Source organism: Triplophysa rosa, linkage group LG23 (genome assembly GCF_024868665.1).
Source record: "Triplophysa rosa linkage group LG23, Trosa_1v2, whole genome shotgun sequence".
NCBI classification, from domain to species: Eukaryota; Metazoa; Chordata; class Actinopteri; order Cypriniformes; family Nemacheilidae; genus Triplophysa; species Triplophysa rosa.
In genome coordinates, this window is record NC_079912.1 from 2,814,528 (window position 1) to 2,840,001 (window position 25,474).

Genomic DNA, 25,474 nt, shown 5'->3' on the forward strand with positions numbered 1-25,474 from the left:
AGAAACTCATGGTGTGGCCACCATCCTCCCCTGACCTCAACCCTATTGAGAACCTTTGGAGCATCCTCAAGCGAAAGATCTATGATGGTGGGAGGCAGTTAGCATCAAAACAGCAGCTCTGGGAGGCTATTCTGACATCCTGCAAAGAAATTCAATCAGAAACTATCCAAAAACTCACAAGTTCAATGGATGCAAGAATTGTGAAGGTGATATCAAAGAAGGGGTCCTATGTTAACATGTAACTTGCCCTGTTAGGATGTTTTTGATTGAAATAGCTTTTGATTTCAGTAAATATGACCTCCTAATGCTGCAAATTCAACAAATGACCATTTTCAGTTTTTTACAACCTATGAAATGTTTTCAAACTCTGTTGTGCATAATAATTTGGAACAGTGCATTTTGAGTTTTTCATTTTTTAAATAAATACTGTTGTCAGTGGGAGGTTTGTTCAATAAAATTCCAAATGTACCCTAACTGTTGATTACTTGAAAATTATACTGACTGTCATTTGCATCGACAAATTAGGAAAACCAGAGAAAGATATCATTTGCATAATAATTTGGAACGCAGTGTACTGTCAAGAACTGCAGCTCGACCGTATCACCAAACATCCCCCCCTTGCGAGATGGGTGCGTTGAGAAAGCGGACTTTCTCGGCATTACTCATCTGTGCAAGGTTCAGCCAGAGTGTGGACATCGCCCAATCGCCCGCGCGGTCACCTTGGTCGCCCGTAGAGCGAGGTCGGTGACGGCGCGGAGTTCCTGCATATGCGCTGGGTCAGTCTTACTCTCGTGGAGCTCTCTCAGCGCATTGGCCTGATGGACCTGCAGGATGGCCATAGCGTGGAGAGAGGGGACAGCTTAGCCCGCAGCAGAGTAAGCTCTCGACACCTCAGATGCTGAAAAGCCTACGTGCTTTGGACGGGAGTCTAGGTCGAGCCCCTGGGGGACATCGACGTATTCTCTAGCTGCCCCACCATCGAGGGAAGAAAGGGCGATGGAACTAGTTGACGTGTACGTGCCGAAGGGGGGCGTTCCAGGTCGTACTAAGTTCCTCATGCACTTCCGGGGGAACATGGCACTGGTGGCGAGTTCGGCTTGGAGCTGCTCTCAAGCCCGAGGTACAGTGTATCCAGCCACGAGCGTTGGGAGAGGCAGTGCGGTGCACCGCAACCCAATGCCGGCGGCCCGGGAAAGCATGGCTGACATTTCGCTGTCCGCTTCTTCCTGAGCTCGATCCTCCGATGCCAGGGATCTGATGCCAGTAAGTCACCCTCCGATGCTGCAACAGACATCTCATCATCACGTACTGTTTCCGATACGTGGTTGAGGAACAAGATCGTGTCTGTCCCCCTCCTCGATGAGTGTGTTGCACCCACGAGAACAGCGGGACATGCCACGCTGGAGAAATTTGCTCTTTTAGAGAAAAAACTCGAACACTTCTGGAACTGCCGAGATGCCCAGGGAAGTCACCGCAGGAAGGGACAGTCCGCTGCACCTTGTTGTAGAACCGGCAGTCTTGTAGTTGCTATTTGTAGAGAAGTCTGTTGATCATGAGCGAAGGCTCCAAAGAACAAAAGGTGAATGAATGAGGCATGCCGTTTTCCTTTTATACCCGGATATCCGGGGGCGGAGTCCGGCATGCAAATTTCATTCGCCAATTTCATTGGCCTTTTCTAAGAAGTCGGATGCGATTGGTTCTCAGGGACGAACCCCATCTGTCGGCATCATTCATTCACCTTTTGTTCTTCGGAGCCTTCGGTTATGAAGATCTTCTCTTGCTGCTTAGCAAAGACTCTCTACATTGCCGGTTCTACGACGTGGTGCAGCGGACTGTCCCTTCCTGCAGCGACTTCCCCTGGGCGTCTCGGCGGTTCCAGAGGTGTTCGAGCCTGCAGACGGTGACTCACCGTCTGCATTCTAAAAGAGCTAATTTCTCCAGCGTGGCATGTCCCGCTGTTCTCTTGGGTGCGGTGTCCTCATCGAGGATGGGGACAAGCACGATGTCTGTGTCAGGTGTTTGGGGGTCCAACACGCTGAGGCAGCCTTCGTGGACTCATCTTGCCCGCACTGCGGGCAGATGGTCATAGAGACGTTGCGGTCACGGGTGGCTGTTTTCTCCCGAGAATCAGCCACCACCTCGCATGCTTCCCGGGCTGTGACGAGGATGGCTAAGGCCATTCCGTCCGCCAAGGCGAGCGGCGAGGGTGATATGGGGATTTCTGCGAGCGCTAATCCGTCAGCCAAGTGCTCGCGGACCGCTCGCACCCCGTCTCGCTCGCCTCATTGTTCCCTAGCTGGCGGTGCCACACCGTCAGCGTCCTCCTTCACGCAGTCGGACACGATGCGTGATGAGGATGAGATGTCCATCGCAGCATCGGAGAGCGAATTGCTGGCATCCGATCCCGACGACTCTCTGCAGCTCCCCCCAAGGGGGGACGAGCTCAGGAGGAGGCGGATGTCGAGATGTCGGCCATGCTTTCCCGGGCCGCCGTGTGCATTGGGTTAGAGTGTACTCCGGTGCCTCTCCCCCAGCGCTCACGGTTGGATACGTGGTTCTTGGGCTCTGAGCGCGACTCCAAGCCGCGCCCAACCCCGGTTCCATTTTTCCCGGAGGTGCATGAGGAACTGGCGAAGACGTGGAACGCCCCCTTTTCGGCGCGTACACGTCAAACCGGTTCCGTCGCTCTCTCTTCCCTCGATGGTGGGGCGGCTAGGGGTTACGTCGACGTGCCCCAGGTGGAACGTGCAGTCGCGGTGCACCTGTGCCCGCAGGCGGCGTCCACCTGGAGAGGTCGACCGAAACTCCCGTCCAAGGCGTGTAGGACTTCGGCATCGCTGGTGTCGAAGGCCTACACTGCCGCGGGCCAAGCTGCCTCCTCTCTCCACGCCATGGCCATCCTGCAGGTCCATCAGGCCAAGGCGTTGAAAGAGATCCACGAGGGTAAGACCGACCCGGGGTTAATGCAGGAACTCCGCACCGCCACCGACCTCGCTCTAAGGGCGACCAAGGTGACCGCGCGGGCCCTGGGTCGGGCGATGTCCACCATGGTGGTCCAGGAGAGGCATCTCTGGCTCAACCTTGCGCAAATGAGCGACGCTGAGAAAGTCCGCTTTCTCGACGCGCCCATTGCGCAGGGTGGGCTGTTTGGTGACACTGTCGAGGACTTCGCTCAGCAGTTCTCGACGGTGAAGAAGCAGACGGAGGCGATTAGCCATATTCTTCCCCGCCGAGACTCGGCCGCCCGTAGGCCTTCGAGTTCCCGTGCGGCCTCTGCTTCCCAGCAGCCCCGGCCCCCTTCGAAGCCAGCTCCGGTTCCAGCGCTCCCTACCCAGGCGGCATCCCGGAAGAGGGCGTCGAAGGGGAGACCACCACCCCGTCAACAACCTTCGAGGAAGAAGCGTTCCTGACGGGAAGACCCCAGGGAGGTTAACACCATCGGGCCCGTATCCAGCCATGACATCGTTGGACGGTCGATCCGGGACGGTTCCTGCCCCGTTCCTACATCAGCTAGCTCCCCACGGGGGCCTAGCGCCCACTTTTTCACGAAAAGAGTTTCCTATCTCCCTGGGTGTTCTTCACAGCCGCTCTCACCCTCTGTCAGATGGTGTTCGGCCACTCGACGTTGCGTCTTGGCGAGGCGCAACATCGAATGTATTTTGCAGTCCTCAGCACTCTCAAATCGACGGTGCTGGGGTCTGCATCGCCAGGCAGGCAAGCCAGCAGAGCCAGTCTTCTTCCCGGGGGCCCGCCCCCGGCGAGAGACCCGCACTGCCAGCCATCGAACCACCCCCCGGGGAGTCGATGAAGCAGATCGTTCCCTTAGTTCCCCTGTCACGGTCCCTGGGAGCTTGGCTCGAGCTTCCCACACCGTCACGTTGGCTAAGAAGGACGATCCGTCTCGGCTACGCGATCCAGTTTGCCAGAAACCCGCCCAAGTTTCGGGGCATCCTCGTGACCTCGGTCAGAGGCCGGGATGCTCCCGTACTACGGAGCGAGGTCGCCACCCTTCTGGCGAAGGGTGCGATCGAGCCCGTCCCCTTAGCCGAGATGTCCAAGGGGTTTTACAGCCCTTACTTCATCGTCCCCAAAAAAGGCGGGGGGGTGCACCCCATCCTAGATCTGCGTATCCTGAACAGACACCTGCACAAGCTGCCGTTCAGGATGCTCACGCAGAAGCGCATCCTGGCATCCGTCAGATGTCAGGATTGGTTCATCGCAATCGACCTGAAGGACGCTTACTTTCATGTCTCGATTCTCCCTCGTCATCGCCCGTTCCTACGGTTCGCTTTCGAGGGTCGGGCATATCAGTACAGAGTCCTCCCCTTCGGCCTGTCTCTGTCTCCACGAGTCTTTACGAAGATCGTGGAGGCCGCCCTCTCTTCCCTCAGGGGGAGAGGTGTGCGGGTACTCAACTATCTCGACGACTGGCTTATCTTGGCTCACTCGCGAGCTCTGTTGTGTGCACACTGGGACCTGGTGCTCCGGCATCTAGATCGATTGGGACTACAGGTCAACCGAGAGAAGAGCATGCTCTCCCCTGTGCAGAGCATCCTCTATCTTGGTATGGAACTCAACTCTGTCACCATGACAGCGCGACTGTCCGCAGTACGCGCCCAGTCGGTGTTGAACTGCCTGGATCATTTCACGCAGTCGGCGGTTCCCCTGAAACTATTTCAGAGGCTCATGATGCACATGAGGCCGCTTCAACACTGGCTCCTGAGTCAAGTTCCTTGGGGAGCGTGGCACACCAGCAGCAGGCAGATGGTGATTACGCCTCACTGCCGACCCACCCTACCCCGTGGTCTTCCATGGCCTTCCTTCGGGCAGGTGTACCCCTAGGGCAGGTTACGAGGCATGTCGTGGTGACAACAGACGCCTCCCTGCAGGGTTGGGGTGCCGTGTGCAACGGGCACGCAGTGTCGGGGCTTTGGACGGGCCCCCGCCTGCGCTGGCATATCAATTGCCTAGAGTTGTGGGCTGTGCTACTTGCATTGAAGAGGCTGCTGCCTCTCGTGCAGGGCAAGCACGTGCTGGTCCGGTCGGACAGCACTACTGCAGTAGCGTATATCAATCGTCAGGGTGGCGTTCGCTCACTGCAGTTAACACGACTTGCCCGACGCCTCCTCCGGTGGAGTCAGCAGGTGATCCGCTCCCTGCGTGCCACGTATATCCCAGGCGACCTGAACCAGACAGCCGACGCGCTCTCTCGTCAGTCTACGCCTCGCGGAGAGTGGCGACTCCACCCCCGCGCAGTCCAGCTCATTTGGGTGCAGTTCGGGCAGGCCCAGGTGGACCTGTTTGCCTCCCTCGAAACCACCCATTGCCCGCTTTGGTACTCTCTGACCGAGGGACCCCTCGGCACGGATGCCCTAGCGCACAGCTGGCCGCGGGACAAGCGGAAGTACGCCTTCCCCCCAGTGAGCCTCATTGCACAGACCCTGTGCAAGGTCAGGGAAGAGGAGCATCAAGTGTTACTCGTTGCGCCACACTGGCCCAACCGAACTTGGTTCTCGGAGCTAATGCTCTTGACGACAGCTCCCCCCTGGCCGATTCCCCTGACGAAGGACCTGCTTTCCCAGGGGAAGGGCACGTTATGGCATCCCAGGCCAGACCTCTGGAACCTCCATGTCTGGCCCCTGGACGGGACGAAGAGATCCTGAGTGGTCTGCCCCTGGCGGTGGTAGCTACCATTTCTCAGGCTAGGGCACCTGCCACTAGGCGACTGTACGCCTACAAGTGGCGCCTCTTCTCGACCTGGTGTGCTTCTCGAGGAGAAGACCCACGGAGTTGTGCGATCGGGTCCGTGCTGTCCTTCCTACAAAAGAGACTCGAGACTAACCTCTCCCCCTCCACACTGAAAGTGTATGTAGCCGCCATTGCTGCTCATCACAACTCAGTTGCTGGTAAGTCTCTAGGGCAGCACGACCTGGTCATTAGATTCCTAAGGGGTGCGAGGAGTCGTAACCCGCCTCGTCCGCACTCCATACCCTCTTGGGACCTGGATGTAGCCCTGTCAGGTCTCACCAGGCCCCCTTTGAGCCCCTAGGGGATGCCTCTCTTCCTCATCTTACGATGAAGACGGTTCTCCTTTTGGCGCTCGCCTCCATCAAGAGGGTAGGGGATCTACAGGCTTTCTCCGTGTCCCCTGACTGCCTGGAATTCGGACCCAGGGATTCTCACGTTATCCTGAGACCTCAGCCCGGCTACGTGCCCAAGGTTCCCACCGCTCCTTTTCGGGACCAGGTGGTGAACTTACAGGCGCTCCCCACTGGGGAGGAAGACCCAACCCCGTCCGTGTTGTGTCCAGTATGCGCGCTGCGCCTCTACTTAGACCGCACACAGAGTTTCAGGAGCTCGGATCAGCTCTTTGTCTGTTTCGGAGGTCAGCAGCAGGGGAGAGCTGTCTCCAAGCAGAGGTTGGCCCACTGGATTGTGGACACTGTCAAGGCAGCTTACCAATCCTTAAATATCCCGTTCCCCCTAGGAGTGAGGGCCCACTCCACCCGGGGTGTTGCCTCCTCCTGGGCCTTGGCACGGGGGCCTCTCTCGCAGACATTTGCAGAGCTGCGGGTTGGGCTACACCCAACACCTTCGCGAGGTTTTACAACCTCCGCATAGAGCCGGTGTCAGCCCGCGTCCTGCATGGTCACATGTAGGACCGGCAACTGGTAGGGTGTACGCCTGTCCGGTTTTTCCCCCTCTTTCGAGTGGGTCAGTATACCGATTCAGCCTCCATTCTTTCCCCACTGGGCGAAGAACAGGCACTCCATCCATCACTAAGCAAGCACCCCCTGGGGCGGGCTGGGCAGAGCAGCCCTGCCCCTGAGGCTGGGTTCACCTGAGTTATTCGCTGCATAGCTCTAACCGGACCTAGTGCTACCAGACGTTGCAACTCCTCAGCAGGGCGGTTCCGTCTGATGTATCCTCATGCTGGTTCCCACCTTGGTAACCCATGACCTCCCCGGGTGGACCTCCACCTCGCGGTGTTTCTTCAGCCGCACTTTCTTCCCATGAGTTCTTCCCTATCGGTGAGACCATGTTGGTATCTCCACTATTCTCCTCCCTGCGGTAGGAAGTGGTCTCTGTAGCGCATTCCCCACTTGAGGAGGTAGCGCTTACCCAGTGCCTTACGGTTCCGGGCGGCTTCTCGCTGTTAGTGAAACAAGGCCGCCGCCTGTGAGGCCGAAGGTAGGGGCCTTCCCACCTTTTTGAAAGCTCTGGGACCCCCTACCTACCCACTGATAGGTTACAATTCGCGGTAGCGTCGGCTGACACGACCAGGCCTGTCACCGTCGCTTCGTTGAGGTTGTGACACGGCACAGTGTTATGGCGTTTTCCATTGAAACCCCATCTGTCGGTTCGACACAACGTCGAGAGACCGACAGAAAGGGAATGTCTCGGTTACGTTTGTAACCTCGGTTCCCTGATGGAGGGAACGAGACGTTGTGTCCTCTTGCCACAACACGTGTTGTCCTCTGCAGCAGTCGTGAGAGGTCTCAGGCTCCTCAGAACTAAGGTGAATGAATGATGCACGCCGTCTCCCTTTTATACCCGGATGTCCGGGGCGGAGTCCGCATGCAAATTTCATTTGCCAATTTTCATTGGCCTTTTCTAAGCAGTCGGAAACGATTGGTTCTCAGGGACGAACCCCATCTGTCGGTTCGACACAACGTCTTGTTCCCTCCATCAGGGAACCGAGGTTACAAACGTAACCGAGACGTTTTTGTTCTAGAACGTTATCGTGATGAACATTCGCACCGAATATTCGCGGGCAATCTGAATGGGCCTTAAGTGTGTCAGTGAATCTCTGTTACAATACATTTATAAAAGCCTCAAGTTCTATTATATAATCCAGCTCCTTTAGTTTACTTTAGCTATCATAAAAAGCAAACTATTCCATCTTGCTTTTCAAAAGATTTCTTTCAATGCCATACGTGTTCTTACAAAAACATTACTCTAAGCACTAAAAAAGAGTTTGATTAAAAAGAATCAAGATCCCAACTAATGTAACCTTTCCTGTAGCTCAGTGGTTAGAGCATGGTGCTAACAATACCAAGGTCATGGGTTTGATCCCACGGATTGCACATAGAAACAAATGTTTAGTATAATGCAATGTAAGCTGCTTTTAAAGCGTTTGCCAAATGTAAATGTAAACACTGACCTCAATAAAAGTGATGTGTTGAAATTTCAACATAAACATTAATTGCAGGTGCAAAAAGTGATAGTTAACCCCAAAATACATACTGTCATCATCTTCTTTATGCAAAACACAAAATAATATATTTTGAAAAATGTTGTTAACTGGCCCCCATTCACTTGCATTGGTTTTGTTTCCATACAATAGATGTGAATTGGCCAGTGTTGCTTGGTTACCGACTTTCTTCAAAATATATTATTTTGTGTTCTGCGGAAGAAAGTCATATAGGTTTGAAATGACAAAAGGGTGAGTAAATGATGACAGCATTTTTATTTTTGGGTGAACCATCACTTAAGCTCTGAGGTGCTATGGAAGTATCTGGGCTGATAAGTGGAAAGATAATTTGTGGGGATAGGAAAGAGTTTTAAAGTCTGCCCCAAATGATTCTCCGAAGTTCTGTGTGTGTACCTCTCCTGCCTGCGTATCCTCACACACGTAGAGCTGATAGTCTTTTGACAGGGTTGGCACATTGTCATTGACATCCAGTACTTTAATCAGCACAGACACTGTGGAGAAAAGCTGCCCATCTTCTGAAAGGTAAAGGGGTACATATGAACATATTATAGTTTACAGAATAATAAGATTCTGCATTATACAAATCTGTATGCCACCAATGCAGTGTTGGGTAAGCTACTCTAAAACTGTAGTTTTACAAGTTACAAGCTGCTTATAAGGTAAAGGAGGTAAGTTACAGTTAAGGTTGGGGAAAGCAGGGCACAACCCAATGCTTTTTTGGTTTGAACTTAATCACTCTTGTATCATGTATTGATTGATAAAAGTAACATATCTCTGCTACAAATTAACACTTAAGGTTTGTTTCTAGAACCTTCCGTTCCCATACAGTTACAGAAAGTGACAGAAATGCAAATGTTTGGTGAGGTTCATTGTAACAGACAGAGGGTTAGTTGTTACACTTGCTAGAAAATTCTGTTCAAATAACAAATAACTCAATATTATTATTCTGTCTACAAACTAGAGGTGGATATTATGTGTACATCCGTCTAGGTAACACTTTATTTTGATAGTCCTTCTGATAAAAATGTACTCTTACAGAAAGAGAATATATTAATACAAAATATATTAAATGACATAATGGTATATTAGAAAATATACAGAATAATTTATAGTGTAAATATATTACAATATACTGAATAATACATAAGGAATTGCCGCTTTTCATATATTAAAAAATATATGACAATATATTTACTTGTATGTCACAATATATGTAATTTTATAATCAGTAATATACTTTATAATATATTGATGTACATGTGATAAGATATGGTACTGGATGTGTAAAAATATATTGAACATATACTGTATTTACCCATGCCATATATACGCACACATATATGGAGATATATTTATTATATTTATCAACCATTTACAATACACATGTTTCAGAGTTTAAAACATAGCCAGTTTACAATAGCATTAGCACACCTGCTGATACTAAAGCACTTAGTGAACAGACAATAACTGCACTGAAGAGCGCACAGCCTTTACTTTTTAAATAAAGTAATATATAATCTTCATGATATTTGGCCAATCGTTATCCTAACCACAGGCTCTACTCTTCAACACCACGGTAACCCCACAAATTTACACATACTAGAAACTCTTCTAAACCTCAAAGTATTAAACACTAACAGATCTCCCCCTGTATTAATATTCAGCAAAAAGACATGAAATAACACCTACATTTAAACATTTATACACTCCTTTAGTCAGAAGCAAAGCATGCTGGGAATTGCAAATCTGCTTTAACTCATTCTGTGAATATGTCCATATATGTGTGTAATATACAATCACATTTATATGGGAACATCTATGTGCAATATATACTTAATAAAAGATCAAATGCGATGAATATTAGATTTTTTTTGTCTTCGTTTCTAAATATATTTATATGTTCAATATATAGTCATACATTGTCTATGCATATATTGATGTATATTGAAAAATATAAGCACCAGCTTGCAATATATGGGAATGTATTATATTGCATTATATTTTGCAGTATATTTCAACAGTGAATCAGTTTCCATTTAACAACACTGTTTCAACAGACAAGTAACAAACCTTCAACAAACTGTCTGTTGACTATAAAGGTGCATTTTAAGTGTTACTCTACCAATTTTACAACAACTGCCTGTCAGTATGTTCTCACAACAGGTTATCAAATAACATTCAACTATCTGTAGATGTTAACCATCTTGTAAGTTGTTTATCAACTTATTATCAAGAGCATGATATTAGGCTATTTTTATTCACAAAGGGTCTCAGGCGCATTAAATTAATAACTATCTGTTGAGAGTCTCTTGATTGTCAACTACGACATATTTGCTTATCTGCTGCTTGTCAAGTAAACTATGGTGTATAATCAGCAGATAATTAATAGGCACTCTCCACTGTGTGTTTGTAGAGGCATGTTAGGACTATTGAATTAAAGTGAAACAGCTGAGAACAGTAGAAAGTCTATAAGATATCAACAGAACACATACAATCATCTACTACTATGCAACATATTGACCATAAAAAATGAGAAATGTTTTGCAAACCTTAACGCTGGATGATTGAAGTTAATACCAGATTATGAAGTACAGTTGAACAAAAACTGTAGACAGTGCATCAGAGAAAGAATTCTGCTTTATTGAAAAACAACATACTAAGCAATATAGTATACTTGTGGGGTCTCGGGTCTGAGCACTTGTTTTGTTTTGCTTTGTTTCTTGTCGAACACATGGTACAGCTTGACAGCTCTCCATGTGCTCGGTGTCTTTGTGATAGCCCTGCCCCTCGTGTCGATAACTACTCCTCATTAGTGTTTCACTCTCTTCACCTGGGTTGGCTCCGATTTTTCTATCTCTCCCTCCTGGTTTCTCGTTTTCTCTCGTGATTTATTTCCTTTTTTAGACCCTCTCATTCCTCCGTCCTGTGTCAGATCTTCAGTGTTTCTTCCGGCGAATTACCGTTCCCTTGTCTTGGGATACGTTTGATATCACCTCTTATTTTTGTTCAGGCTCCAGAGCTGTGTTTGCCACGTGGTGTGCTGTCTTCCCGCAGCGTTGGATTCGCTGCCTGGATTCTTTATCTTCTTGATCGGTTGGGCAGTTCCAGAGGGATTTCGCTCTACGGATGCCTGAAAGAATGCATCTACCCAGTCGGTATATGTGAGCTCTTACCCCTACTATGCTACCTTGTCGGTCTGTGGGTTCCAGTTTGGATTTTACCTCTCCTGTCGGATAAAGTGGATCTTCATCCAGTGTATTTTCCCCGTCAGTCTTGTGAACTTGCCTGTAATGGTTTTCTCCTGTCGGTCTAGTGGGTCATCTTCGGAAGCATTTGTTTTCTGTTGACCAAGTGGTCGGTTTTGTTTGCTGCCTCCAAAGGACTATTGAACTTCTTTCAAGGATTACCTCCCGTGTCTCTGGTTGAACTTTTGTGCCCAGTGTATTCGCTGGCCTTGTCTCATTCACTCGCCGTGGGCACAGTTTCGCTCTCTTTCTCAGCTGCGGCTGTCCGCTGGACATAAGACTCCTTGGCTCCTTTCCCTTTTTGGCCGAGCACTCGAGCCTTTTTGCCCTGGTGTATTAGAGACCCTGTCTCTTCACACGTCTGTGCAAAGGACTTTTTGGGAACATTATTTTCTCACGTTTTATGGTCCTTGTTTTTTGTATTGTCCCTGTATTATTTTGGCTGTGTTAAGGCATTATTAAAAGTTCTACTTACCCTGCAATTGACTCTCGAATTTTCCTGCCAGAACCCTAACAGAAGATCTGACCAGGATGGAGTCAGCAGGGTCCAATCCCTTACATGCCGCCCTCACCCAACAGGGGATACTATTGGGACAACAATCCACCCGTCTCAACGCTGCCGCCCAGGAGATTGGTACCCTCAATGCTCAAGTGGCCGAACTCTCGGCACACCTTGGAGAACTACAGCATGGTCCCATCGCCCGTGAGCCCGAACCACACGCTCAAAACCCGCCAATTTACAGTGGAGACCCTAATTCCTGTCGGGCCTTCCTTTCCCAGTGCTCTATAGTGTTCTCACTCCAGCCCCGCCGTTATGCCACCGAGACTTCCAGAGTGGCCTACGTCATAGCACTCCTCTCCGGATCAGCCTGGGATTGGGCAGTAGCCGTCTGGGACAACAAGGCACCCTGTTGTGCCTCTTTCGAGACTTTTCGGAAGGAGATGATTGGGTTGTTTGACCGTTGTGCCCAGGGGGATGAAGCTTCCGCCCAACTAAGCCGTCTCTCGCAGAAGAAAGGCTCTGTTACCGAGTACGCCATTCTTCTCAAGACCCTGGTGGCGGCCACCGACTGGAACCCCAGCGCCCTTCGTGCTCGGTTCCTCGATGGACTTAATCCTTCTCTAGCCGATGAGCTGGCCCCCCTTGATCTACCCCGGGAATTAGATTCTCTCATCGAATTGTCAGTTCGGGTGGAAAGCCGCATGGCTCGTCGCCAATTGAGATGGCTCACTAACCCTTTAGGACAATTCCAGGCCAGAACCACTCCATCATCTGCTTCCTTCGTTCCCCCACTCACCGAGGCCGAGCCCATGCAGGTCGGACGCCTTCATCTTACACCTTTGGAAAAACAGCAACGCCTGACCCAGGGCCTTTGCCTCTACTGTGGCAAAGCAGGCCACTTTGCCGTCCGCTGTCCGGTAAAAGCCAAGGCCCACTAGGAGCTCGGAGAGTCTTAGTGGGCGCAATTACCCCCTTAACCTCTCCGTCCAACCGAGCCATGCTGTCTTTCAAACTCGGGGTCCAGGGATCTTCTTATACCGGCCACGCTCTCCTTGACTCAGGAGCAGAAGGTAACTTCATTGATGCCGCCACGGCCCGTAGATGGGGAGTTCCGCTGGTTCCACTCGCCGATCCCTTGGAGGTCGAGTCGCTCGCGGGCAGTCGCCTTGCATCCATCACGCACGTCACTACTTGTGTAAGTTTGACTCTTTCTGGGAACCACCACGAGAGCATTGTGTTGTACGCCCTCGATTCCCCCAAGAACCAGGTTGTTCTAGGGTATCCGTGGTTCGTACAGCACAATCCTCACGTGGACTGGAAGAGTGATTCCCTTCTAGCCTGGAGTCAGTCTTGTCATTTGTCTTGTCTGGGTCCTGCCTCCTCTCCCGTCTCTCTGTCTTGTGTTCCTCAGGTGCCGCTCGCAGTTCCCTTTCTGTCAGTCTCTCGACGTTGTGTCAAACCGACAGAATGGGGTTTGTCTTGAGAACCTATCATCTTCTGAGTATTTAGAAAAGGCCAATGAAAATTGGCATGCTCATTCATTCACCTTTTGTTCTTCAGAGCCTACGCATCTGGTGAGCTTCTCTACGATCTGGATGATCTTTCTTTCTGCTGGAATCTACGACGTGGACAGCGGACGGTCCATTCCTGCAGTGACTCTCCCCTGGGCGTCTCGGCAGTTCCGGAGGTGTTCGAGCAAATTTCCTTTTCTAAAAGAGCAAATTTCTCCAGCGTGGCTTGTCCCGGGTGCAACACACTCATCGAGGAGGGGGACGGACACAATGCCTGCTTCCAGTACGCTGGGGCAGACGTTGTGGATACGTCCTGCCCGCACTGCGGGCGGTGACGATTCAGACGTTGCGTCACAGGTGGCTGTGTTCCCACGGGACTCAGCCACCACCTCGTTTGCTCCCCGTTCCGTGGCGGCAGGACTACGGCCCTGCCGTCCGCTATGGCAAGCAGCGAGGGTGAGATGAGGATTACTGTGAGCGATAATCCGCCAGCCACGGCTCACGGACCGTTCACACCTCGTTTCGCTCGTCTGACCGTTCCCCAAAAAGACGGTCCGCCGTCTTATTCCTCAATCACGTATTCGGACACGATGCGTGATGATGAGAGGTCTCTTGCAGCATCGGGGGGTGACGTACTGCCATCCGACTCCGACGATTCTTCCCAGGAAAAAGCGGATGTCGAGATGTCGGCCATGCTTTCCCGGGCCGCCGTGAGTGTTGGGTTGCAGTGCCCGCACTGCCTCTCCCGGCGTTCGCGGCTGGCTACATGGCGCCTCGGGTTTGAGCGCGGCTCCAAGCCGCGCCCGCCCCCAGTGCCGTGTTTACCGGTAGTGCATGAGGAACTTTGCAAGACCTGGAACGCCCCTTCCGGCACGTTTCACGTCAAACAAAGTTCTGTCACCCTCTCTTCCCTCGAGGTTGAGACAACTGGAGGATGCGTCGGTGTCCCCAGGTGGAGTTGCTGCCGTGGTGCACTCGTGCCCGTAGGTGGCGGCCACCTGGGGTGGCTCGACCTAGACTCCCGTCCAAAGCATGTGGTGTCTTGGCATCTCTGGTGTCGAGAGCTTACATTGCGGCGGACCAGGCTGCCTCCACTCTCCACGCTATGGCTCCTGCCAGGCCAGGGCATTGAGAGAGCTCCACGAGGGTAAGACCGACCCAGCGCTTATGCAGGAACTCTGCGCCGTCACCGACCTCGCTCTACGGGCGACCAAGGTGACCACGGGGGCCCTTTGTCGGACGATGTCCACACTTGTGGTCCATGAGGAACTCCTCTGGCCGATACTTGCGCAGATGAGTAACGCTGAGAAGTTCCGCTTTCTCGACGTACCCGTCTCGCAAGGGGGGGGCTGGTTGGTGTTACTGTGGAGGGTTCTCGACAGTAAAAAGCAGTCCTCCGTGCCGCAACTCGGCCGCCTCGGCAGCCCTGGTCCTCTTCAATGCCCTCCAGTGACCTGGAGGAGACAGCGAAGAGGAGACCATCGCCCCATGTCATGGAATCACCTCAGGGGGATCGAGGCTACCATTGGGCTCGACCCCAGCCACAGCGCTGGTAGGTCGGATAGGGACGGTTCCTGCCCCGTCCCTCCATCGGCTGGCCCCCTCTGGGGGGCTGGCGCCCACTTACTCTCAAAAAGGAGAGTTTCCTCTCTCTCTGGGTTACCTCAGCCGCTCTCACCCTCTGCACGACGGTGAACGGCAAATTCGACGTTGCGTCATGGCAAAGCGCAATGTCGAGTATAAACACCAGCCCTCAGCACTCTCAGTCAGACAGTGCGTTGAGCTGCGCAGTCGCCAGGCAGGAAATATGGCAGAGCCGATCTCCTCCCCGGGGGGCCTCCCCTGGCAAGGAATCCGTACTGCTAGCCATCGAACCACCCTCCGCGGGGGCGATGAAGCAGATCTACCTCTAGTCCCCTGTCACAGTTCTGGGAGCCCCCAGACTGTCAGGCGGGCTGAGGAAGACGATCCGTCTCGGCTACGCAATTCAGTCGCTACACGTCCGCCCAAGTTCCGGGACGTCCTTTTACCTCAGGCAGAGGCAGGGATGCCCCCGTACTTCGGGCGGAGGTCGCCTCCCTTCTGGTGAAGGGAGCGATCGAGCCCGTCCCATCGGCCGAGGTGTTCAGCGGGTTTTACAGCCCGTACTTCATTGTCCCTAAGAAAGGCGGAGGGTTGCGCCCTATCTTGGGTCTGCGTGCTGAACAAGCACCTACACAAGCTGTCTTTCAGGATGGTCACGCAGAAGCGCATCATGACGTCCGTCAGGCATCAGGACTGGTTCATGGCAATCGACCTGAAGGACGCGTACTTTCACGTCTCGATCCTCCCTCGACACCGGCCGTTCCTACGGTTCGTGTTCGAGGGACGGGCATATCAGTACAGAGTCCTCCCCTTCGGTCTGTCCCTGTCTACACGGGTCTTTACAAAGATCATGGAAGCTGCCCTCCTTCCCCTCAGGGAAGGAGGTGTGCAGTTACTAAACTATCTCGACGACTGGCTCATCTCGGCTCACTCGCGAGATCTGTTGTGTACACACAGGGACCTGGTGCTCCGGCACCTAGATCGGTTGGGGCTAAAGGTCAACTGGGAAAAGAGCAAGCTCTCCCCCGCGCAGAGCATCTTCTTTCTTGGTATGGAACTCGACTCTGTCTCCATGACAGCGCGACTGACTACAGAGCGCGCCCAGTCAGTGTTACACTGCCTGAAGCACTTCAGGCAGCCAGTGGTCCCCCTGAAACAATTTCAGAGGCTCGTGGGGCACATGGCATCCTCGGCGGGGGTTGTCCCCCTCGGGTTGATGCACATGCCACTGCTCCAACACTGGCTACAGAGTCGGGTTCCCTGGAGAGCATGGCACACCGGCAGCAGGGGTATGGTCATCACGCCTCTCTGCCGGCGCACCCTGACCCCCTGGTCATCTATGGCCTTCCTACGGGTGGGGGTCCCCCTAGGGCAGGTGTCAAGGCACGTCGTAGTAATGATGGATGCCTCCCTTCAGGGCTGGGGTGCCGTGTGCAACGGGCACGCAGTGTCGGGGCGGTGGACAGGCCCCCGCCTGCGTTGGCATATCAACTGCCTAGAGTTGTGGGCTGTGCTACTTGCACTGAAGAGGTTCCAACCTCTCGTGCAGGGCAGGCACGTGCTGGTCCAGTCGGACAGCACATCTGCCGTGGCGTATATCAACCACCAGGGTGGCGTTCGTTCACAGCAGCTAACACGACTCGCCGGACGCCTCCTCCTGTGGAGTCAGCAGGTGATCAGCTCCCTGCGAGCCATACACATCCCAGGCGACCTGTAACAGACAGCAGACTGGCTCTCTCGTCAGTGGTCACCTCGCGGAGAGTGGCGACTCCACCCCCACACGGTTCAGCTCATATGGGAGCAGTTCGGCCAGGCGCAGGTGGACCTGTTTGCCTCCCTGGACTCCACCCATTGTCAGCTTTGGTACTCCCTGTCCGACGGTCCCCTCGGTACGGATGCCCTTGCGCACAGCTGGCCGCAGGACAAGCGGAAGTACGCCTTCCCCCCAGTGAGCCTCATTGCACAGACCCTGTGCAAGGTCATGGAAGAGGAGCATAAAGTGCTACTAGTTGCGCCTTACTGGCCCAACCGGACTTGGTTCTCAGAGCTGGTGCTTCTGAGAACAACTCCCCCCTGGCCGATTCCCCTGAGGAAGGACCTTCATGTCTGGCCCCTGGACGGGACGAGGAGATCCTGAGCGACCTACCCCCGGCAGTGGTAGAGACACTCACACAGGCTAGGGCCCCGGCCACTAGGAGACTGTATGCCTTCAAGTGGCGCCTCTTCTCGTCCTGGTGCTCTTCTCACGGAGAAGACCCACAGAGATGCTCGATCAGGTACTTACTGTCCTTTCTCCAGGAGAGACTTGAGAAGAACCTCTCCCCTTCCACACTGAAAGTGTATGTTGCCGCTATAGCCGCACATCACGATCCAGTTGCTGGTAAGTCTCTAGGTCAGCACGACCTGGTCACCAGGTTCCTGAGGGGCGCGAGACAGTTGAATCCGCCTCGCCCGCGCCCCGTACCCTCTTGAGACCTCGAAGTGGACCTACGAGCCCCTAGGAGAGGCCGATCTTTCTCGCCTGTCAATAAAGACGGCACTCCTGTTAGCGCTCGCTTCCTTCAAGAGGGTAGGGGACATACAAGCATTCTCTGTGTCCTCGGGTTGCCTAGAATTTGGGCCTGGAGACTCTCACGTTATCCTGAGACCACGGCCTGGCTACGTGTCCAAGGTTCCAACCACTCCCTTCCGGGACCAGGTGGTGAACTTGCAGGCGCTCCCCTCTGGGGAGGAAGACCCAACCCCGTCCGTGTTGTGTCCAGTACGCGCCTCTACTTGGACCGCACGCAGAGCTTCAGAAGCTCTGAGCAGCTCTTTGTCTGTTTTGGAGGTCAGCAGAAGGGGAGAGTTGGCTCCAAACAGAGACTGGCGCACTGGATCATGGATGCCATATCCTTGGCATACCGGTCGCAAGATCGCGCCTGCCCCTTAGGAGTTAGGGCACATTCCACTCGGGGTGTCGCCTTCTCGTGGGCACTGGCTCAGGGTGCCTCTCTGGCAGACATCTGCAGAGCTGCGGGTTGGGCTACACCCAATACCTTCGCGAGGTTCTACAACCTCCGCATAGAACCGGTGTCAGTCCGCATCCTGCAGGGCAACAGGTAGGACCGGCAACCGTTAGGGCGTACGCTTGCGGAAGCCCTTCCCCCTCCAGGTGGAGCAGCGGCTTTCCCCTCAGGTAAAGAACAGGCATTCCCTCCATCACTAAGCACCCTTCCAGGGGGCAGGCTAGGCAGAGCAGCCCTGCCCCCTTAGGCCGGGGAACAGTTGAGTTATCTCCCAGATAGCTCTAACCGGACCTAGTGCTCCAGACGTGGTAACCCCCTCTCCGTGGGCTGTTCCGTCTGATGTATCCTCATGAATGGTTCCCACCTCGGCAACCCATGACCTCCCTAGGTGGACTCCCACCTTGCGGTTAACTCCTGCAGTCCGCACATTTTCCCATGAGTTCTCCCCTGATGGTGAGACCATGTGGTGTCTCCACTAATTCCTCCCTACGGTAGGTAGTGGTCTCTGCAGCGTTTTTCCCCCGGGGGGAATAATGCTTACCCAGTGGCCCGTACGGTGCCGGGCGGCTTTGCGCCATTTAGAGAACTAGGCCTCCGCCCGTGACGGCCGGTGGCAGGGGCTTCCCAACTTTGTGGTAAAGCTCTGGGTCCCCCTTCCTCTCCACTGGATGGTCATAATTTCGCATTAGCGCCTACGTCTGACTCGTCCAGGCCAGTCAACGTCGCTCCGCTAGAGATTGTGATGCAGCTTCCCTCTTATACCCGGACATCCGGGGAGGAGTCCGGCATGCAAATATCATTCGCCTTTTCTAAATACTCAGAAGATGATAGGTTCTCATGACAAACCCCATTCTGTCGGTTCGACACAACGTCTCTTTCCCTCCATCAGGGAACCGAGGTTACATCCGTAACCAAGACATTGTCATACATAAATTATATACAGACTTACGGCATGTAAGTGAAAACACAATGAGCAAATCAGATGAGAGGCATCTTCGTACCGGCATTAGCACAGTTAAAGCTCAATGAATGATGCAATAGACATCATGGGCGCGCATGAACCTCTCACAGCCTAAGCATATGTACCACTCTTCAAAACAATGGCAACCGTAAAACAAAAAAATACAACAAACTCTTTTAAAACTCAAAGATAAATGAACATTAAGTACAAACAAGTCATTTTTCTTTACTGAAAAACACTTAAAATAACACTAAATTTCAAATTTTACTGCCTAAATGCAGTCTTATGCAAAGCATGCTGGGAACTGAAAATCCCCCTCATGTTGAATGAGCTTGTTTATATTAAGTAAACTCAACAATAGGTCCAATATTATAGTGTTTTGCGTTCTACTCAACAATGTTAAGTTGACCAGTCAAACACTTGTTAAGTAAAGCTGACAGAACTTACGTTAATTCAGTTACTTGCATTATTTATGTACTGCGGACAAGGATGGGTTAAATAAAACAGCAGCGACAGTTAATTTTTTTGACAGTTCATACATACTCCTGTATGGTTCTGTTTTTGCAGCTTTTCATGTATGAGGTTGTTTGATGTAATGTTATTCTCAATTGTGTATGGCTGAGGGCAGCCTTTATTTGCCTGGGAGATCCTAATCTTAAGTACTGATTAGGCCACCTAATCTTAAGTACTGTTCTACAAATGTTGATGTGCCTTTAAGATGAATTCTGTTGTGTGCCATTGTGGTGCGCATGCACACAGTTCTTTGGTGAGTGCGCACACGCAGAAAAGGTAAGAGAAGAGATGGTCGCTCTACAGCTGTGTTCTTTAACTTCTTTACGTTTGTTTGTGATGGTAGCAGGGTGTTTATTTTCTTTTTTTACTCGCTCTTTTGCATGTGAGTGAGAAGAGAACACTGGTGCAAACGACTATAAAGGATTGTGGAACTACTAGTTGATGGACTCGTGTTTCCTTTATTTTGTCCCACCACCTGTTTCATCCGGGTAACATAGACTTAACTCTCTGGGACCCATTACAGCATGCTGGGTGCATAGTACAAAACTCATCCATTACTCCCAAAATGCACTGCGGCATGAATAATTAAGCAGATGAACTCTTAGTTGATTGTCACCATTATTGAGGTTTGTAGTATGAGTGTTGATGAGTGAGTTTTTCGTTGTTATTCTCTTTATCACAACATGAATGAATTATAAGTGTTTTTCCCTTAAGACCTCAGTCAAAAACTTGAGTCATGTCATAATAAATTATAGATTTTAGTGTATCATATACGTAATGAACTTAAACTGATTAGTTTCTTCATCAGACTTTTCATCTCTAAACAATAATTTGTAATAAAAACAGTTGTGACCTTGAGGGAAAAATTACTTCTTGAACACAAATGAAGGGTCAAGTACCTAACTAAAGAAAACAATGATCACCTTAATGATAAATTTTTAAACAAAGCAATATTCTGTTTCATCAATTATCATCACTTCATTATTCACTCTCATTAACTTTTACTGTGTAACTTAACTCAAAGCAAGATGTCAATTTCACAGGAATTTACTGTAATGTTACGGTAAACACTAAATACAATATTTTATTGTGAAAACCCACATTAAAATCTTAACATGATTTGACTAAGACCGTCCAAATCTACACGTAGTTAAGGTGGGCGTAATTGTAAATCTCATTGTATCGTCTGTCAGTACAATTGCTTTGGAACCTGATGTTCCGAATATGGTAAGAGGCGTTACATTTCCGTGAAATGCTTGCAGTATTTGACCAATCACTACACACTGGTGAACTGGCCAATCATAGCACACCTCACTTTTCAGAGTGACGAGCTTTGTAAAAAATCAGCGCGTTTCAGAGAGGCGGGGCAAAGAGGAGATACAAACATGCACGGTATGTGGAAAATACAACGTTTTTTAAACTTTAAATGGTGTATACACATTGCGTTACATCTAAAACCAACAATAATATTCGTTTTAGCCGTGCAATATGACTCCTTTAAAGAAAGCTGACAAGAATACTTGAAATAAATTAGTAGTTTACTGGGAGTAAACTTTAAATTGTACTTTTATAAATGACAACTGTGCTGCAAGTAATGAACTAGTAAACTACCAGCACAGCTAAGGAAAACCCAAAAGTATACTTGCAGTATAAAACTGCTTAACTAATAGTTTACTGGGAGTTAACTTCAAAGTGTACTTTCATAGACTAAACGTGCTAAAAGTTTTATAATCTAAAAAGTGGGCCAATTTAGTCCCAATAGGTTTTCAAATAGTACACATTCAAGCATAATACTAGTCCATTGATATTAACTGCATAAAGTATACTTGAACCTTACTTAAGTATACTTAACAAATTAACTTGAAGTATACTTCTTTTTGATAAGGGATTTATACTTGATGTCGATTATTATGCAAAAAAAATGTTTAGCTAAACTAATGTTTCCTTGGATGAAATTTATGTATTAAATAACTTGTTTCATGGATTCGATCTTTAGATCTGGTGGAGGTAAATGCTTTAAGTGTAAATGGTCAACAACATGTGAGTAAACTCACGCATAACATTTCCAGATTGCTACCTATATTATATATTGGTGAAGAATGTAGTTGTTGAGGAAAGCTCATCTTCATTTTAACAACAGTCAATACACAAGATTTTTCAACATACAGAACAGACATTTGTATGTCTGTACTTGTAGTCAGCCACTTGCCAACACTGCATTTATTAGTAATAAAATTATAATAATTAGAATATTTGTCACTGCCCAGCCATTTGTACGAGATCATCAAAACATTCCAGTCAAAATTTCATTGTAATACTATTATTGATGATTTGTAATGAACAAAACAAAACATTTATGTTTATATTGTTTTACAACAATTATATTGCAAAAAATTCAGTTTTACTGTATATACTCTACTTTATATACAGGGATGGTTCTCACTTATCTCTCTTGCGGTGATGGTCAGGTTGTGCCAGGCCGCTGTCTCTCGATCCAAAGGCTCAGCCACATATACCGTCCCATTACTAGGGTTAATTCGGAACATTTTTCTTCTGTCACTGCTTTGTGAAATGCTGTATCTGTTTAGGGATAACATATGGTAATTTATAGAATGAAAGCAACACAATACAATCAACTTCCTTTTTATGTTTCACAAGCACATTTCAACAATTTACAAACAAGGTCTCTGCAAAGTACAGTTGAGGCCCAATACACGGCTGGGTCCTCGGACAAGATCTGGTCCACACACCGCTGTTTGATTGTGAGTAGAAAAATGACTGTGGCCCGGATTTGGCCCAGAGATTTCTGAATGAAGAGCTGTGGGCCACTTTGTGAAAAATGAAGGAGAAACTGAACTGAAAAAGATTCATTCACACAGCTTGACTCATTTAAATCATCTAACGAGAGTCATCTTGATGCATTGATTAAGTTACAGAGTAAATTAACACTGTTCAGTGTCTGTATGAGTCTACACTAGAGACCTGTGTGTGACGGATTTTTCTGATTAATTAATCATTTTAAAAATGTGTTTTTTATAGAACTCCTGGCCAGACGGTCTAGGTCTTAAAGGTGGGAAGAACAACACTTTCTGTTGTTTCATATTTTAGTGCATTTGACACTTCGATTGACTTATCATGAAATGTCAGGAAAGTTTGGGTTAATAAAATACACACGCATCAGATCTGATTCTACGGGTAATAATAGATCTTGATGCGATTTCGTAATTGGGCTCAAAATAACCCAGTAGCTCTTCAAAACCTTCACCACAGACAACACTAATGGGCAACTTGTCTTTTACCACCATTGAACTGATTCTCCGTGTTATCTCCTCAGATCGCTGTGCATCGCAACTTCTCCCTGATAACACGGAGGGCAAATTTGCTATCTTTCATTACACGGACCCGATGCTTGTGAATGTTTGCTTCGCAAGTGATATTGCATTGTTCTTGTACTACTGCTGTATTTTAATACTGCATGGCATATTTTGCAAGTCACTTCATTTCCTTTTCAGTCGAAGTGGTCCCATACAGTGCTTCTTTTGCTTACTCAGCAAAATATGTCTAGGCACGTAAGTGACGTGTGGTTGCGTCGACAAAAGGGAAAAATACTGAGTTCTATAGCGTTACTTAAAAGAGTTTTTGTGACATTGTCTGATTTAAGAGTTGGGCAGAAGAGTATCATGTTAATTTCATGTTGAGTTTACTTGTTTAACTCATGTTCTTGCTACATGTTAATTTCATGTTAAGAAAACATGACTCAAACATGTGGAACCACTGTCCATTACTGAATCGTGTTCAACCAAAGAGCTTTCACTTTTTTTTGCAGGTTTGAGCTAGAAACCTATACAATTGTGTTAAAGGAAAATGATTTGTTCCATTAAAGTGAACAGCATCAAACAAATTTTTTGTGCAATAATGGTTTGTTCTTGTTACATGTTAATTTCATGTTAAGATCGCATGACTCAAACATGTGGAATCACTGTACATGAATGAATCATGTTAAACCAAAGAGCCATTTTTTGAAGTGAACAGCTCTGTGTAATAAACTGACCTTATGGGGTTGTTGGTGGCGTCCATGTCTCTGGAACAGACTGTACCAACTTCAGTGCCAATTGGGGTGTTTTCCAAAATGTTCCATCTGTAGAGCATTTCAGAGAAGATGGGCGGCTCATCCACATTCGTCACAATGATTTTGAGTGTTGCTCTGTCACGAAACTCCAGCACATTTAGGAAACGAGTGTCTACGTTTTCATTAATGGCCTCTATGGTGATTACGAACCGCTTTTTGCTTTCATAGTCCAGCTGCTACAAAGAGGAGAAAAAACTTTATCAGAAAAGAGGACTATTGTATTGGAGATAAAGGATACAATGCAAAGAATTGCTGTCTCACATTAATTTAAAAGAAACGCATTTGAAAACTAACCTGAGTGATTTGTTTAATCAAGGTTTGCGAAGGAAGCAAAGACATAAAGATATTAAAAAACAGAAGAAGAAGGAAAGATGCAGAAGACGGAAGAACGGGAAATGTCTCCAAAACAAAACAGTTGATAAGGTTAATTAGAAAACAAGAAAGAATTAACAAGAAGTTACTAATGTTGGTTAGAGACATGCATGCAGCTGAAGATTTTTGTGCTGACTTAGAAATTGTAACAGACGAGGTGCCGTCTGAAAAGTGGAAACTGTACAAAACAACAGGAGTCCAGGAGACAAAAAGATGTCACCTCTATTTGATTTGCTTTGCTTTGCAATAAGGGATCTTGAAAATGCTAATACTTAAGCTGCGTTTAGACCGCCAGCGACTGTGTCGCTGTGTGTCGCCAGTCTCTCGCTACGAGGTCGTTAGAAGGCGTTCCTGGCTTTGGTTGTCCTAGAAACACTTGTAAACAAACCCTGCAGTAACAGATGAGAGATGGCTGACGTGAGCTCCGCTGCTGTACTAATGTTGGTAGTCACTCATTATTTGCATAAAGTTGAGCAAATCTCAACTTTGTCAAGTCATTAGACATTCCCACTTCCTGTCACCATCAGTCAATGTCGCTCGTGTTGCTGGATGTCAATAGGCTACCATTAAAATGAATGAAATTTGTATGGTGATTCGATAAATCTCTCTAACAAGTCTCTGAGTAAATTTACCACAACATAGTTGATTAGCTGAACTTGAAAAAGTGGCTTTCAAAGACACTTTTAACTCTATGGGCATTAGTTAACATGTGTCAGGACCCACTCACCTTCGTAATCATACTTTAGATTTAATACTGTCTTACGGTATAAATGTGGACGACGTTAAAATCTTTCAGCAGAGTGAAGACATTTCAGACCATTATCTGGTATTATGTTTGCTTCACTGGCCTACGGCTGCAAATCAAACTCCTTCTTACAAATATGGTAGAACAATAACTTCAATTACCAAAGATGCATTTCTCGATAATCTGCCCGAATTGTCTCAAATCGCTAGCATGAGAAATAACATCGAAGATTTTGACATTACCATTTAAAATTTTTAATCCACCTTCTCGGAAATGCTAGACACAGTTGCTCCTCTGCGTTTAAAGAAGATTAAAAATGGCAGCTCAACACTGTGGTATAATGAACACACTCAGGCTCTAAAGAAAGCGGCCTGAAAAATGGAGCGCAACTTTAAGAAAACTAAATTAGAGGTATTTCGTACAGCATGGAAGGATATATTCGAAAATACAGGAAAGCCCTAAAAACGTCTAGATCCGGCTACTTTTCATCACTAATAGAAGAAAACCAGCACAACCTTAGGTTTTTATTTAACATACAGGCTAAATTAACAAAAAATAAATCATCAGCAACTTCAGATTCTGGATATCAGAATAACAGTGATGAATTTATGAACTACTTCACAAATAAAATCCAAGATATTAGAGAAAAAATTATAACAATGCAATCAGAAGTGAAACCCGCTCAACAA

At 48.7% G+C, this 25,474-nt stretch overlaps 1 protein-coding gene across 1 annotated transcript in view; it reads right to left on the bottom strand.

Moving 5' to 3' along the window:
• The window catches only part of cdh19 (cadherin 19, type 2), a 187,679-nt gene that overhangs the window by 65,094 nt on the left and 97,111 nt on the right, over nt 1–25,474 (bottom strand). The window contains exons 8-10 of the mRNA XM_057323413.1: nt 23,591–23,844; nt 21,983–22,119; nt 8,609–8,730 (exon numbers count right to left, since the gene is read on the bottom strand). Of these exons, the coding sequence (XP_057179396.1) occupies nt 8,609–8,730; nt 21,983–22,119; nt 23,591–23,844 (513 nt within the window). The remainder of the gene's footprint in view (nt 1–8,608; nt 8,731–21,982; nt 22,120–23,590; nt 23,845–25,474) is intronic.